The sequence below is a fragment of the Patella vulgata genome, chromosome 5 (genome assembly GCF_932274485.2).
Source record: "Patella vulgata chromosome 5, xgPatVulg1.2, whole genome shotgun sequence".
NCBI lineage: Eukaryota > Metazoa > Mollusca > Gastropoda > Patellidae > Patella > Patella vulgata.
In genome coordinates, this window is record NC_065883.2 from 35,206,137 (window position 1) to 35,223,560 (window position 17,424).

A 17,424-nucleotide genomic window follows, 5' to 3' on the forward strand; every position below is an offset into this window, starting at 1 on the left:
ATAAGGGATGTGACGTACAAAGAGGTATGAAAGACATCGGAGTATACATACATAAACTAAAACATTTGTATTTATTTTGCTAGCAAGTGTTGTTTAACATTTTTCTTAAAAGTGCCAATGTTCTCTATTGATTTAAGTTGGTTTGGAAGTTCATTCCAGGCCTGAATACTTGAATAGTAGAAAGTTGAGTATTGGGTATTATTTTTGCATTTTGGTACAACATAATTATAAATGCTTGATCTAGTACTATGTAGATGAGCATCCCTGACTAAGCGAAAATTGGCTTTCATGTACACCGGAGACACATTATGAAAGATTTTATGAACATGGTTCAGTTTCAGTTGTTTGACTCTATTATCAAGATTTAAACTATTTAAATCTTTGTACAAATTTTGGGTAATTGAATCTCTGGGACCTAAGCCGTGTATGAATCGGATAACTTTGTTGTGAATAATTTGTAGTTTGTCCTTCAGCTTCTAGTTTCAGCCTGAGAACCAAGCTGAGCATGCATAATCTAAGTGGCATTGTATAAGAGCATTGGTTAATAATTTCCTAGTATACTTTGTTAAAGACTTGTTATACCTATATAAAAATTTCAATCTGGTATTGACCTTTTTAATAATATTATTAACTATTAATTCACCAGAGAGACAATGAACAATATATAGACCTAAATATTTTACACTATCTGTTGCTTGAATGACATGATCATTACACACTATTTCAAAACTACTAGTTTTCTTTAGTTTTCTACTTGGGCCAAATAACATGCATTCAGTTTTACCTAAATGGAGGGATAAATTGTTGTCTACTAACCAGTCTGAACAAGCCTTTAAGGCTTCGCTAAGTTTTAAAGATACTATTTCAGGATTTGGATGAGGAAACAGGATTGCACTGTCGTCGGCATATAAGATTAATTTACAAGGGGCAGGTATGCTAATGATCATGTCATTCACATAACAGAGAAACAACAAGGGACCCAGGATACTGCCCTGTGGAACACCACAAGAAATGTCCAAGGGGTCTGAAAGAGTTTTACCAACGTTGACAACTTGTTTCCTGTTGGAAAGATATGAACGAAACCATCCTGTGGATCGGACGCCGATCATTTCAAGTTTTTTACACAAGATATCATGGTCGACTGTGTCAAAAGCTTTTTGCAGGTCCAATAGGACCATACCGGTAAAATTCCCCTTAACATTTTGATCCTTGAGATGATCCAGCAAACTGATCAAACATGTGTTAGTTGAATGGCTGCCCCTGAAGCCTGATTGTTGTTCATATAATAAATTATTGTCTTTCAAGTGAGTCTCCAGTTGTATATAAACAGCTTTTTCCAGTTCTTTGACACAATACTGAGAATGCTCACAGGCCTATAATTGCTCACAATAAGAGAACTGTTTTTTTATATAATGGTTTGACATTAGCTAATATCTGACCAATAAAGATTGTGACATTGCCCTGTTGATTGAAACTTGGCTTCACAATAAGACTTACAGACCTGGAGGTGGATTAGTAGGAATCTTACTTAAACCGCAATACCCTGTATACGTATCACACACAATAATTAGGATCATTTGAATATATGGAAGTGCAATCTAAAAGCTTAACTTATCGTATTGTTGTAATCTACATACCACACGAAAACTTCAGTTTTTTCTCCGAGTTTTGTGACTATTTTGCGTCCCTTAATATAAAAAGGGGTAAACTTTTCATCGGTGGAGATTTATATTGTCATGTTATTAATCCAAATCATTATTCTTCATCAAATTTAAGGATACTATAGTGTCTATAGATCAACATTTATTAACTAGAAGGAACGAATTAAATATTTCTGTTATTTAAAGTTTTGATCCATGCCTAAGTGACCATCATGCCATACATTTCAGTTTACAGTTTGACAATATTTCACATGATTAAACTAATGGATCGGTTAAACAGCGCAAACCAGTCAATGCTGAAATGTTCTCAAAACGCACCACCGCAGATAGCCCGCTTAAGTTGTCTTTTGAAATCCTATCATGTGATTCTATCAGTTTATACAGCAGTGAACTAACGCATATATACAGCACAGAAACCACCATTCATTCATTCATTACAAATAAACTAGACCATCCTAATGCCTTATTTTTTGCCTTCCAAATAATCAAATTCAACACCTTCACGGAATCCAGAAGACATCACCCAATCCTGAAAAATCTTCATTGGTCCCCAGTTCAAAATATTACTCTTTCAGGACGTTATATGACTGATTATCAAAATGTATCAAAGATCCACAAGAACTATAAGCTCCACGGATAAACATCATCTGCATCAACCATCAATGAATTTTGAAATTACAAAATAATCTTTTTCATTATACTGGGAGAAACTAGGTACGTTGTACAATTTGTGCTGATGCCACTTTTCATTGTTTACATGTAAGAGTCAGATCCAATGACAGGTTCACCTATCGGAGAGTCCTGTATATGTATTCATCTTTACATTAGGTTTGTTCTGGTACAATCAATGTGAAGGGTTTTGTCAATCGTTTCGATTGTTTGAAAGCTGAATCATCCACTGTGACGTATCTGTGGTGTGTGATGCTTCTACCTTTCAAGATATATTTATACAACATTGTACATAAGTAAAATTGAAATATTAGAGAAAAAAACACTAAAAATTAAATTTTTGGCTAGTACTTTCATCGTTATCAAACAAATTGTCAGGCCATTTTAATACGTTACTATGCTGTTACAATAACGTTACGCAATAACAGAGGAAAATGACATATGTAAAATATAAAAACGAAATAACATTAATTTTTATTAAAGGAAAAATAAAAATAATTTGAACAAAAATCCTAATATTATAATAAAACAAGCAGACAAGTCATTTATCAAAATAAGATCTGTGAACTTCTTAATAATAAAGAATATTACAAACTTACTACCGACATTATAGAACGAAAAGTTAAAGGTAATAAATTTCACGATAGCAAACAAAGCTCTATTAACGTCAAAAGAAACAAATTATCTCACAAATTATGATTCCCAGCATGCAAATTTCTATGGTCTGCCCAAAGTGCATAAAAGTAACGTTATACAGAAAGCTGTATCTACGCAAAACAATGCTATCATAACCATTTTAGACCCAGCTGATTTAAAGTTCAGTCCCGTAGTAGGGAGTGTGTGTGTGTGTGTGTGTGTGGGGGGGGGGGGGGTAATAGTAGTACACAAAGATTGAGCAACTTTGTAGATATTATCCTAAAACCTTTTTGTACATACGAGATGACATATACTTTTTATGCAAACTACCAGAATCTGTAGATGCTAACAGCATTTTAGTCAGTTTTGATGTTGAAAATTTATACAGTAGCATCAAACAAGATCTTGGATTAAAGGCTGTAGATTACTGGATAGATAAGCTGGATACAGAATGCCCAATAAGATTTCCAAAGTCATTTGTTGTAGAAGTACTTAAAATTGTTCTGTCAAATAATATTTTTTATTTTGCTGGGCAATTTTATGATCAAATTAAAGGGGTTGATATGGGCACCAAACTATTGGCTATTTGGAAGAATTGTGGTATTCTGAAATTGGGCTGCATTTTGGTCGTGAAACACAATTGTTCATTGAAGCAGCATGGAGGAGATTTCTGGATGATTGTTTCATAATATTACCAAATAATCCAGAACTCCTTATTCTCCCTCATTCCCTGCTAAATTCGATGAACAAAATTTTAAATTTTACGATCGATCGAAAAAAGCATAACCAGTCTCTACTTTCTAGATGTGTCAGTAAGGCTTTTATCCACCGGAGAAATAAGAACCTACTTATTTTATAAAACCACAGATACACACCAATACTTAGACTCTCGTTCATGTCATCCACCGCATAATAAAAGGAATATTCCTTATAATCTTGCAAGGCGGATATGTACAATAGTATCTTCGGAAGAAGATAAACCAAAACGTCTGAAAGAGCTAAGGTAATTCCTTATAAAACAACATTATCCTTTAAACGTGATAAATATTGCTATAGAAAACGCCTCTAAATAATTGGTGATCCCAGAAAACCCTTCTCAAGAAAGAGGGTTGTCCATTGTAAAGGGGCGGTTGGATATTTTAGAGAACAATAGTCGTAAATTAAAATACATCCTAAATAATTAAAAAATTGTAAATAGTCTAAAACAACCTCAAAATCTTAGAAGAATATTAACATCATCAAAATTTGATTCTGATATTTCGGTACCCCGTGTATCCATGTGTGAGGACCTACGATGTATGACATGTTCGATATATTAGAAGGAACATTTGTCCAAATTATTAAAGATGTTAAATTCTCAGTAAAACAAAATATGAATTGCAAATCGAAATATGTAATTTACTTATTTATATGTAATGGTTGTAATGGCAAGTACTTTGAAAAAACTACGGATCAGTTGAATTTACGAATTAACCAATATCGTTCTTATATAAAACTCGCAAGAAAAAGAGTCTTGCCGGTGAGAAAACATTTGTATATTTGTGGTAAAAGTCAATTCAAGATTTTTCCTTTGTACAAGGTCAATATTAGTGATAATGATCTCTTGGAAACCAAAGAAAGCAACTTTATCGCTAAATATAACCCAATTTTGAATGCTAAGGGGTGATTATTTCAATTATGTTTGATGTTTAATTAATGTTATTTCGTTTTAGATTTTTATATTTTACATATGTCATTTTCCTCTGTTATGACGTAACGTTATGGAAGGACAACAATTCCCCCAAATCTGGCACGTTAGCAACCATGCGTAGAACAACAAGGGCTAAATACCATTAGGCATTAAGACAGTTTAAGCGTAACAAAGATATAATCTGTTCTAACAAACTTGCTGACAGTTTAATATGCAATAGACAAAGATTTTTTGGAATGAAATTAAGAAAATAAGTGGGTCATGTAATTCTCTACCTAATACGATTTATGGTAAGATAGGTGCAGAGAACATGGGTAATCGATTTTGTAATAAGTACGACGAATTATTTAATTCGGTGTCCTTCAATAATGATGATATGTTGAATCTTCAGAATGAAATTGGAAATAGTATTAATAAACATTATAATTGTAAGCGTGTCTTGTGTGCGTTCGATGTTATTAAGGCCGTAAATCATTTGGAACATGGAAAAAATGATGGCAATCTTGGCCAAACTTCAAATCACATAATACATGCTTCACACTCCTTATTTGTTCACTTTTCGATGTTATCATGATAGTAAACGGTTTCCCTCCTAGAAACTTTGTTCTATGTTCATTCATACTCATTCCAAAGAACCGGAAGAAGTCTTTAAATGATTCTAGTAACTATAGAGGCATTTGCTCTTAGTAGCATCATTGGTAAATTCTTTGATTGGATATTTATTGAACAAAACAAAGATGTATTTCAGTGTTCAGACTTGCAGTTTGGTTTTAAAGAAAAGCACCCAACTTCACATTTTTCATTTGTACTTAATAAAACTATAAAATATTATAATAACAGGAGTTCTGATATCTATGTAGCACTGCTAGATGCAAGCCGGGCATTTAACCGTGTAAATTATGTAAAACTGTTTACAGTATTATTGTCTCGATGCATTTGTCCTGTAATTGCAAGATTTCTTTTAAATATGTATTTAAATCAGAAAATTAAATTAGAGTCAAATGGGGCGACACAACTAGTAGGAATTTAATGTGAGTAATGGTGTCAAACAGGATGGTGTTTTGTTTCCGACATTGTTTACCATTTATCTAGACGAGTTATTGTCTCGGTGTAAAAATATCGGAATGGGCTGCTATATAGGCCATATTTATGTAGGCGCTTTAGCACACGCCGATGACATTACTTTTGTCACACCTACGAAAGAGAGAGAGAGTTTGGGTTTAGCGCCCACTCGGCACAAACTAGGTCATATCGGGACTGACATTTGGTTTAATCTCATTTCAATAATTTTCGCTTGTGCGTAGGTTCTTTAGCAGTGGGAGGAAACCGGAGGACCCGGAGAAAACCCACGAGGTTGGACAGGGGACCCTACTCCTTGTCACCTACAACCAGGGAATCAAAACCACGCCAGTTGACTCAATGACAGACCTTATGATACATCACGCACGTACTAACTATTCGGCCATCCATAAATATTCATTTATTTTATACAGCATGGCGTAAAAGTACAAGAAGGTTATTTTGTTGACCCAGCGTACAAACGGCAATCTTTTACAAGTTATGTGTAATGATGTTCCAATAGATTGTAAATTACACAAGAGATTTTAAATTTTTTTATCGTGGTTCATATAATAGCAGTAATAAATTTTTAACAATATGTAGTAAACATTCTCTGTATGGAAGCCAGTCTACAGTCTGTAATAGTATCAATTTTTATACGCCCACATTTTCATGTGGACGGTGGGCGTATATTGTCGTCGTCCCTGTCCATCCGCCCACAATTTGTTCGTGAACACTCTACAGGTCACAATTTTTATCCGATTTTGACTAAACTTGAAATATAGGTCTATCTCCCAAAGTTTTCGGTTCCTTTCAATATTTGGCATGTATCGGACCATGATTTCATGGATTATGGCGCCTGATTGTACGAAAAATCACGTTTTCATCTTGTGGACACTCTAGAGGTCACAATTTTGTTCCGATTTTGATAACACTTGAAATGCATGTTTATAACCCAAATATCTTGTTTCCTTTCGATATTCGCGCATATCGGATGGTAAATTCCTGAATTATGGCCCCTGATTTTACGAAAAATCGCGTTTTTAGCTTGTCCCTCTAGAGGTCACAATTTTTACCCAATTTATACAAATCGTTTTAGTATATCACCGTTTCACCACCCTAATGTTGGTTAAGTTCGAATTTCGTGAAAATCGGACCAAAACTGCCGGACAAAATGGCCGCCCCTTGCACGCAAATAGTGTAAATTATGATAGTCAGGTCAAAATACAGTTTAACCCCCAAAAAATTGCGACAAAAGGTTTCTCAAGTGATTCTAGTAGGGTTTAGTGTACTTTATAACAAAACTAGCAGGATACCCGGCTTCGCTCGGGGGTCATAACTCTGAAACCAGAAGTGGTAGACTAACGCCATCTGGCCTATGTTACTCCCCGGTCGGAGCTTCCCCTATACCCCAAATTTCAGACTCGGGGAAGACCTAGTGTGGCCGCTAACCCCGCTTCGCTCGGGGGTCATAACTCCGAAACCGGAAGTGGTAGACTAACGCTACCTGGCCTATGTTACTCCCCGGTCCGAGCTACCCCTATACCCCAAATTTCAGTCTCGGGGCAGACCTAGTGTAGCCGCCAACCCCGAACAGACAGACAAACGAGAGTCACAAATATTAGTATACTAGCAGGATACCCGGCTTCGCTCGGGGATCATAACTCCGAAACTGGAAGTGGTAGACTAACGCCACCTGGCCTATGTTACTCCCCGGTCCAAGCTACCCCTATACCCCAAATTTCAGACTCGGGGCAGACCTTGTGTAGCCGCCAACCCCGAACAGACCGGCTTCGCTCGGGGGTCATTACTCCGAAACCGGAAGTGGTAGACTAACGCCACCTGGCCTATGTTACTCCCCGGTCCGAGCTACCCCTATACCTCAAATTTCAGACTCGGGACAGACCTAGTATAGCCGCCAACCCCGAACAGACTTCGCTCGGGGGGTCATAACTCCGAAACCGGAAGTGGTAGACTAACGCCACCTGGCCTATGTTACTCCTTGGTCCGAGCTACCCCTATACCCCAAATTTCAGACACGGGGCAGACCTAGTGTAGCCGCCAACCCCGAACAGACCGGCTTCGCTCGAGGGGTCATAACTCCGAAACCGGAAGTGGTAGACTAACGCCACCTGGCCTATGTTACTCCCCGGTCCGAGCTACCCCTATACCCCAAATTTCAGACTCGGGGCAGACCCAGTGTAGCCGCCAACCCCGAACAGACAGACAGACAGACAGACAAACGACAGTCACAAATATATATATAGATAGATAGATAGAAGATAAGAGTTTACCAAAGTAGGACCCCGGAAAAGTGGGTTTTTTTTCAAAATGGCGTCAAAGATGGCCACCAAAACGTCTTAATGATCATAACTAAGTAACTATCAACTCAAATTTGATGATCTTGGTGTCTTTCCGTAGGTTTTAGGGGGCAAAAAACTCATTAACATCATTAAAAATGATGTTGGCCTATTATGTCAAAAATGGCCGCCAACACCTCCAAATGACCGCAAGTCCATAACTATTGACTCAAATTTGATGATCTTGATGTCTATCCCCAGGTTTTTGGGTACAAGGAACATAGTAAGACAACTCTGGATGTCACTGAGCTGTTCAATCATTACGAAATTGATTTCATGACCTTCAGCTGTCCACTATATTTATATTTAAATATTCATATGTCAATATATTTATAAATTACATCAGGTAAACTTTAACATTAAGTTGGGGATTGTATTTCCGTATAAACACGCTTTCTTTTATTTCTAATAGCGCTTGATTTGCTACATTTAATTTATACATTGTGAAAACAGTGTATCTTAGATTATAGAACATCGGTAGGCCTACTTAGAGCCGGCATGCATGTCTCCAAATATCTCGACAATTACGCCACAATATTTATATATATATATATACCAGGCCTTAAATCAGTTTCACACAATTATAGTCACTAAATAAACGATCATGTTGTACTTAATAAGCTATGACCATTTAATCATCTATAAATAATAGACTGAAACTGGTTCCAAGTGTCGTCCATAACATCCAGACACTTTTGAGTAAAAGATAGGTTACGTGCCCTTGTTGTGAAATTAGTCTCGCTTAACCAGTGTACCGACCATTCTACGTCTGATTGACAGGTCGGGATAATCAAGACTACCTTTTTACGAAACATAACAGAAAGCTGGAACTAGAAATTGAATTTAGAAACACGCACGTTAGCCAGCTCAACAACTGTTTTAAGAAACTTGTAAAAATAAAATGAAACTACGGCTAGTATCATGTTCCTGTTAACGAAAGTGATTCAGAGATATTATTTGTACTAAACAAAAAGATGCCGCTCTTAACGGTACAGTTAATGATAAAGCAATTTAAAAAATAAAACGAACGTAATTTCTAAAGCTGCTGTAATAACCAAGAAGCTAAATTATACTGCTATTCAAAGTCGTCAACAATAGATTTTGTTACGGCTGTAATAGTTGATAGATTTGTAGAGAATTGCACGTGCCATGGCTATTTATAGTATCATACACTCCACCGCTGATAGTTCGAGACACAACCACCGAAGCGTGCACATTAGCCGTGTCCAGACCAATTGTCCGTAGAGTGCACGGGTCACCCTACATGGGACGATAGCAAGTCAAATAATAGAGACTTTTGGCAAGCGTAAATTTCTGGTCCGTATCGCGTATCCGTATGGGTTTTGCGTGTGACGTCATCAATGTGTGTGTGTTTCTCATACGTGATACGGCACACGGATACGGCAGCACGTATCGAACAGCTTTCATACATTGTCGTGTCCTTATACCGTCTTTTTGCTACTTTTAGACGCTGAAATGTTGTATCGTAGCGTTTTTATGAATCTTTGTTTATTCTAGCGAAGGTGTAGGCCTATATTTGATGTGATTTTAACCATGATGGTTGATCTACGTGCTAAATTCAGGGAGGCGGAACCTTGCAAATCTGTAAATAATTTTATTCTGTGGTAAAGGGGTATAAACTTTCTGAAATGATACATTAATTAGTGAAACCAAAAATTGCAGTCGAGTCGAAGTCGAAGATTCTTAATAAGATTTTTTTTTTTTTTTTCAATAGCTCAGCGACTGTCGAGTGATTTCATTCCCTCCGGGAAATTGTCGGCTCTAATAGGCACTTACTTGACTAGTACTGATGGTGATCTTGGTAGATATCTGCCATCATGCTGTAATAGAACTAAGCTCAGCTGATCGACGTACACGTACGCGACGCGAAAATCGGCCAAAACTCTAAAACTACACTGACGCAACGTATCACGTATACGATACGGATACGTGATACGAATGGGAAAATTCCGCTTGCCAAAAGTCTCAAATATCAACATATGAACGCATTGTTAGCGTAGGATGCTGTGTGTACACCGTGTCGTGCAGTCGATTCAGACGCCACGGGCGTACTAATATGGTTGCTAGGGATAGTTACTGATAGTAACATGATTATTCTCACGTTAATGTAATGGTGTGCTATAATAAATTCATGACCTCACAATACTTGTTAATTTTGTTACTTACTCTGTACATCTCATTATTATATTAAATGGCGGGTTGTCAGGGCGAACTGGTCAGGACTTACAGCGTCAACTGTCAGGTTGAACATTGTCAGGCATGACATTTGACATTAGAATATAAGTGACGTTATGGTTATCTCCCATCTTCCACAAGACCCATTCTTATAACCAACACTAAGGTTACCTGATTAATGTAAATAATGGTCGTGTATTTATCTTATGGTTGTATTAAATAAATCGTAGAAAAATGGTGAATATGGTGTTACTTCTGAACAGCGCAGGCCAAACTGTTACAATGGCGTCAGAAGTGGGATACGAACCAACGCCGGCTTTTGTGAGTGGTGGTGATGTAAATTAAATTTTGTGTAAATATGTTACAATATGTTACAGGGAGAAGAATAATAACTAAATAATTGAATCTATATTAAACGACGGCTGAGACGCCCGAGGAAGAGATATTCTCGCACCAGCCATTCTTGGTCAAGATTTTCTCTTGAAACGTGTCAACAAATTGGACTACGATAAAATGAGAATGGAAACGAAGAAAGGTTACGTGCCATGTTGGATGGGTGGAGAAGCAGAAATTTACGCCACTCAGACAACATATATTCCAGCAAAGAGCAGTATGCTGATTGATGTAAAGACGCCTACTTGTGGGATTACCAGTGAACTAGGACCAGTCGAAACATTACCTGATATCCTTGATATAAAGGCAGAAACCAGAACCATCATGCCGGTGACTGTCTATCCAAACGCGAGATTGGGTAAATGTGAATCTATATAATTAGAAGAGGGCTTATGCGGAAGTATTACATCAGAATCAGGAACAGAAGAAAATCCGAAAATCCCAACCCATTTAGAAGATCTATATAATCGGAGTAAAGATCATCTGGGACTAAATGAACAGAAAAGATTAGCTGTCCTGTTAGCAAGGTATGGGGACGTGTTTTCGAAATGGTCTGCCGATCTCGGAAGGACGGACAGGGTGCTACATCGAATTAATACTGGAGTCGCTGTCCCCATTCGATTCTCAACTCGAAGGTTACCAATTGGGAAGAGAGAAGTAGAAGCTGGAGAGGTTAAGAAGATGCTAGATCGAGGTGTTATAGAACCCTCGAACAGTCCTTGAGGTTCGAATGTTGTTTTGGTAACCAAAAAAGATAATACCCACCTGTTCTGTGTTGATTACAGGCTGTTAAATCATGTAATAACAAAAGATGCCTACCCCGTATGGACGAATGTCTTGATTCACTTTTTGGTATGGAATGGTTTTGTTGTCTTGATATGAACTCTGGATTTTGGAAGATAGGAATGGATTCATCCGATAAGGAACAGACTGTATTCTCAACAAGTCAAGGCCTCTACCAGTGGTCTGCAGTGTGAGGAATGTCTGTTATACATGGATGACATTATTCTTCCGGGGAAATCATTTGAACAGACACTTTTGAGACTTGAACTCGTGTTCAAGCGATTACAAGATGCAAACTTACAGTTAAAACCAAGCAAGTGTACCTGTTTCTAGAGAAGCGTTAAATTCTTAGGTCATGTTGTGTCCAGGGATGGGATTCAGCTTCGAACAAACGAGACAGAGCACCTATCATACCCCGTGAGAGCAGTTTTGTCCCCGATTACGAAGGAAACTCGCCACCAAATAAAGGTCACTATGATCCCGAAAACCCGTCCATAGAAGAGACGTCACTGTCCATACATAGCATCGTCATGAAGCCAGTGGGTTTTGAGGCCTTATTGCTGAACGAAGACGGTTCAGTATGGTACAAATGATCCATTTCGCCAAACCTATCCACCAAGGCCATAACCAGCTTGTTCAGAAGCGTGCCTGCTGCGGGGGAGAATATAATAATACCTCCAAAAAACATGACAACCATGGCAAGACCGGATCTAAAACTTGAATCACAGATATCTGGCACACTGGGTATTCCGGTTGAATTCCTCATGCACATTAGTAGGGCATTGGCGATGCCTGTTTCTAGTACTCCGGTTCTAGAAACAGATTATATCCCCAGCACACCACATGCAGATGAGGCGGACGAACCAGCAAATCTTTCCGCAGACACCACAGATTTAAGCCATCATAAACTCCCTGGCGAGAACACTGCGATGGATATAAACAACAACCGACAACATTTAGAAGAATTACGTGATCTGATTTCTGATGCCTTTTCTATCGGCAATAATCTAGTAACTAGCATCGATGCTGTCCTTGACACGCCAGCAGGCAGTCTTTCACCGGCGTTGTCGCTCAATGTATCTGAGTATATTCCACGAAAGGTAAACAGTGATAAGGAAGGAATCTTGACGTTATTCAAGAAAAGTATCATGCCCATGATACCACCTACGAAAAGAGACTGGAGAGGTGTTACCAGATTTCAACTAAACTCAGAAGCTTCGCAACAGACATTATTCTGGCCACCTCAAGGATGGGAACAGTTTAGTCCCGATCAAAAGCTGTTTGCACTTGAAACGATGGCCGTCTAGCTTAACAGTCAACGAGCCCAAACACAAAATTGGGACCGTACCTACCTCATCGCCAAGTACCAAATGCTGTCATTACCTGGCTCCGCCAGACCACCATTGACCAGCAGTTCGAAACAAGTATGCCAGATGCGCCATTGCAACGAAGAGATGATTAAGAAGATTGTAAATGGAAACGTTACCCAACATCAAGATGTCACATTCATAAAAATGATGGAAGCAGCAACAGTTCATAGGGAGAATAATACTGATTGGATATCGGACCAGTTGGATCAACAACAAATCCGTTGTCGCTTCCTTGTGAAATTATAGAACTTCTTTCAAGAAAGAAAAAAAACACTGTGCGCGTTTCACAGAAGAATTATGGTATATTTTAACAAAAACAAGTGTTTTTGCGCTCATCACGTTTTGCGTCGGGATTTCCGATCAGTGAACATTCATCGTTGCTTCTATTATAGAAAGAACTGTTTACTTAAATTGTGTTTCGAACTGATTATTCTAACGTGCAGCTACGCGATACTGATTATTCTAACGTGCAGCTACGCGATACAGATAAGAAGAATTAAAAGCATACTTATGTTTTGCTAGTAATATTAAACATTTAACAGAAGAACTGGTAGTTATCAAAATGACGTTAAAATAACGTTATTGGGACGTTGTGTTAGTCGTATCGTGAGATTCGGTGTTAATAAATTAGTACGTAATTTAGGAGAATTGTGTGTATTTAAGGTGGGGAGAGTGTTATATGTAGGGGGTGGGGGTACATTTAATTATTATTATTATTATATCATTATCACTGATCACTGGCAATGTCGAAGAGGTTCCGATGGAACTGAAAGCGCTAGCTTGAAATATGTAGGGTTTTTTTCTTTTCCAACATCTTATTTATTTATATATCACCCGAGAGCTGTTTCCAGAATTTGTTTGTATATTATATATATATATATATATATATATATATATATATATATGGATGTAACACGTATCAATATTTCGCCGAGATAATATATCCAAATTGATCAATGTATAATATTGTGATAAGTAGGGGGTGGGGGGTAGATTTAATTATTATCACTGATCAATGGTAATGTCGTGCACCACATGTTAAGAACCAATAGTTACATCTTCACATTGTTTTATTATTGCATTTGTTAAGTATTTATCGTTGGTATTATTACGATATTAGTGTTGCCTTTGCCATTGTTGAAAGGTTTAATTGTTACTATAAATAGAACGAGCTGTACGCTCTCATTGTTTACAATTTTGTTTTGCCTAATGTAGCCTACTTAGTTGACGACAGCAAGTCGTATCTTAAGAGTCGGATTTGTAAGGCATGTCATGATGTATTACTATGCGACTGGATATAAGGGGACGATAGCAAGTCAAATAATATCCACATATGAATGTGTTGTTAGCGTAGGATACTGTGTTACACCGGGTTGTGCATTCGAGTCAGACGCCACGGGCGTAGTAATATGGTTGCTAGGGATAGTTACTGATATTAACATGGTCATGCTCACGTTAATTTAATGATGTGCTATAATAAATTCATGACCTCACAATGCTTGTTACTTTTGTTACTTACTCTGTACATCTCATTATTATATTAAATTCATTAAGCATTTTGAAGTACTTGCTGCTCTGAGGTAGTTCCGATTCTTTACGACCTCGTCGCTGTAAGCTAAGCCTTACACACGATTCATGGGCTAGGTGTTTCTTCATAAATGTATTTGCGCTGGTCTAATTGTACATTACTTTGATTTTAGATTCAGAATAGGTTATTTACATGTAATGCAATGATTAATTATGAACATCTTTATTAATTTTCATATTATTGTAAAACATTAACTTGTCAGGAAAACGTAGTCCTGGTCAGGCAGAAAACGAGCCTGTGGTTGGTCAATAGCTCTGCCTGCAGCCTATAAAAGGACGTCATGTCGTCGATGTCGGCAGATAGCTCTACGGCAGCCTATTGTAAGGACCGCTTAAATCTGATCAGACAAAAGGGATTATGACGGCGCTACCGACGATCTTTGTAATAACACTTCCGATTGACGTTTTTGTATAATCATAACGTAGTTGAGCCTAAGCAATCCGTCAGGCATGGCGGGTTGTCAGGGCAAACTTGTCAGGACTTGCAGCGTCAACTGTCAGGTTGAACATTGTCAGGCATGACATTTGACATTAGAATATAAGTAACGTTATGGTTATCTCCCACCACCCACAAGACCCATTCTTATAACCAACACTAATGTTACCTGATTATTGTAAATAATGGTCGTGTAATTATCTTATGGTTGTATTGAATAAATTGTAGAAAAATGGTGAATATGGTGTTACTTCTAAACAGCGCAGGCCAAACTGTTACAATATATAAGGTGTTTCATAAAGGGAAATTATGAGGCTTAGTCGGATTGACTCTCCTGGTCGTACAATATTAAAATGACCATATAAAGGCCGTGGAAATCATGTTGATGGTTCAATGTTACTTCATATATTGTCTATAGAAGATTGTATTTGGGTCAACGATCAAATTAAAGATTGTTCGCAATTCATCGACCGGAAAAATAGAAAAATCATTTATGGTTACAAGAAAATAATTTTTTTAAGAATGATTTTGGAAATGTAAACTAGTATGTTCCTGATTAAGCCCTGCTTACTTTACGGTCTCACGTAAGTCGTATCATAAACTTGTGTAATGAAATCAAATGGGGTTTAACGTCCCACTGTTCTGCTCTGAACTGGGCTAATGTAGACGGGCATACGCAAAATGAGGGAAATTTTGCCCGGACAGCGGCACTACGGCCTAGTCTTATATCAAATTCCAACTGTCAAAGGATCTTTTACGTGTATTCCAATGTATACACGGGACCTCGGTTTTTCGTACCATCTGAACGACTAGACGGCTGTCCTTGTCAGGCCCTCCGTCCTGCATCACTGATAAGGGGGAACCACGCCGGAAAATCTGGATGAACTTTCTCGATTAATGCAGGGATCGAACACCCGACCTCCAGGCTAGCGAGCCAGCGTCTTACCCACTTAGCCATCGTGATCCCCCATCAGGGGTGGATAGGGGATACAGGATGTTTCAAAATGGGCCGTACAAATGAGATTGTTGACGACCGTTCCGATTGGCAAAGCTCTTCACATCGATTGAACCAGAACCAACCGATGTAAAGATGCACAGCTTGAACCTATTAGACACCTCAAACGTACGGGCCATGAAAATACCAGACCTGTAGAGGGTCCACAAACAAATAATGTGGACGGACGCACGGACAGGAGCGACGACAATATATGTTAAAATTAAATCTATAGATTTCTATATGAAATTCAAATTTTAGCATATAGTGTCCATTAATTTTCATACTGTAGATTTTAATAAAGCGTAAGTGTATAATTAATAATATATCAGACACCATTTTGGATTATGGCCACTATTTGATTTACCATTACCGTCAATATTCAAACTATAATCGCCCGAAATTATTAATAACCCATAATGCAACTTGTGTTATCATGAGTGATTAAATGGCTGCAAAACAAACACCTACTGTTACAAGAGGCAAATTATTCGAAACTACAAATTAATTTTACAGGTGACTTTTAAGACAGCAAGAAAACAATACATTGAAATTCAACTACCCGGTTTAATTAACGATTAAGAACAGCATCCAAATCAGTAATTGTAGATCAAACAACCCTTTTCTCAAACACACATGTATACAATATATGTGAACAATTTTCTGAATTTTTCAGATTGCGATAATTCACAAAAGGTTGACATCCTGTAGGCTACATAATATGCTATTTATGATAGCTGGATATGTCCTTTATAGGCATTAAATGTTACTGATTGTAACTATGATCAACTATAATCAGACATCGAAAATCTTAATCGTATAAAAATATCAGATTTATGTATAATTTGCCTTCGGTTTACTAAAAGCAGTCTTCTATGATGGAATTCAATGCATGTCTGTTTTGAAATTCCTGTTTATTACATCTTTCGTATTCATGTGTTTTGAAAGGTATTTAACGGCAATGAGGTTCGAATTGAACAAAATAATACTTACACTTTAGCGCTCATATTACCCCTCGCCATACCGCCATTATTATTCCAAAAGCAAGTTTGTCATACTGACACAAAATAAAGAAACACGATAGTCTGGCACGAAGCTCTCGATGTTAGCTGACGATGTTAACCGATTCCCCTCCACGTGCCAGATGGTTACGAGGCCCTACAGAAGGACTGCGACTGAAATTATTCGAGAGATTTAGCTCGTGTTTCTATATTTGTCGGCAATCAATGAGAACTGGCTCAGCGAGGGTTCACTGGCTATTATAAGAAAATATAATGATGCTCAACAAATGTGGGCAGCCGAATTGATGATATCGACTAGCAATCAGACAGCATTTTTATCCTACGTCTAATTTCAGTTATTTCTTCAGGGCCAATGTTGGCATAGTGCTCCGAAAATAACCCGTTAAGATTCACTACTATCACAAATTACAATCATCTAGCGAATTTTTATGGCCTGCTTGGTTTTATTTTTCCTCACAGTTAATCAATGTTAAGCACTATCAATCAGAATAGAATCAAGATATAAAACTACTGTCATACGATTTTCCTATTACAATGACAACAAGGGTTTTGTTTTCATTACAGAACT

At 37.6% G+C, this 17,424-nt stretch overlaps 1 protein-coding gene across 1 annotated transcript in view; it reads right to left on the reverse strand.

Moving 5' to 3' along the window:
- Positions 1–16,967, reverse strand: part of LOC126820645 (protein dispatched homolog 1) — an 80,043-nt gene extending 63,076 nt beyond the window's left edge. Inside the window, exon 1 of the mRNA XM_050548716.2 lies at positions 16,828–16,967. Coding sequence (XP_050404673.1) covers positions 16,828–16,856 — 29 coding nt within the window. The 5' untranslated portion in view covers positions 16,857–16,967. The remainder of the gene's footprint in view (positions 1–16,827) is intronic.
- Positions 16,968–17,424: the final 457 nt, after the last annotated feature.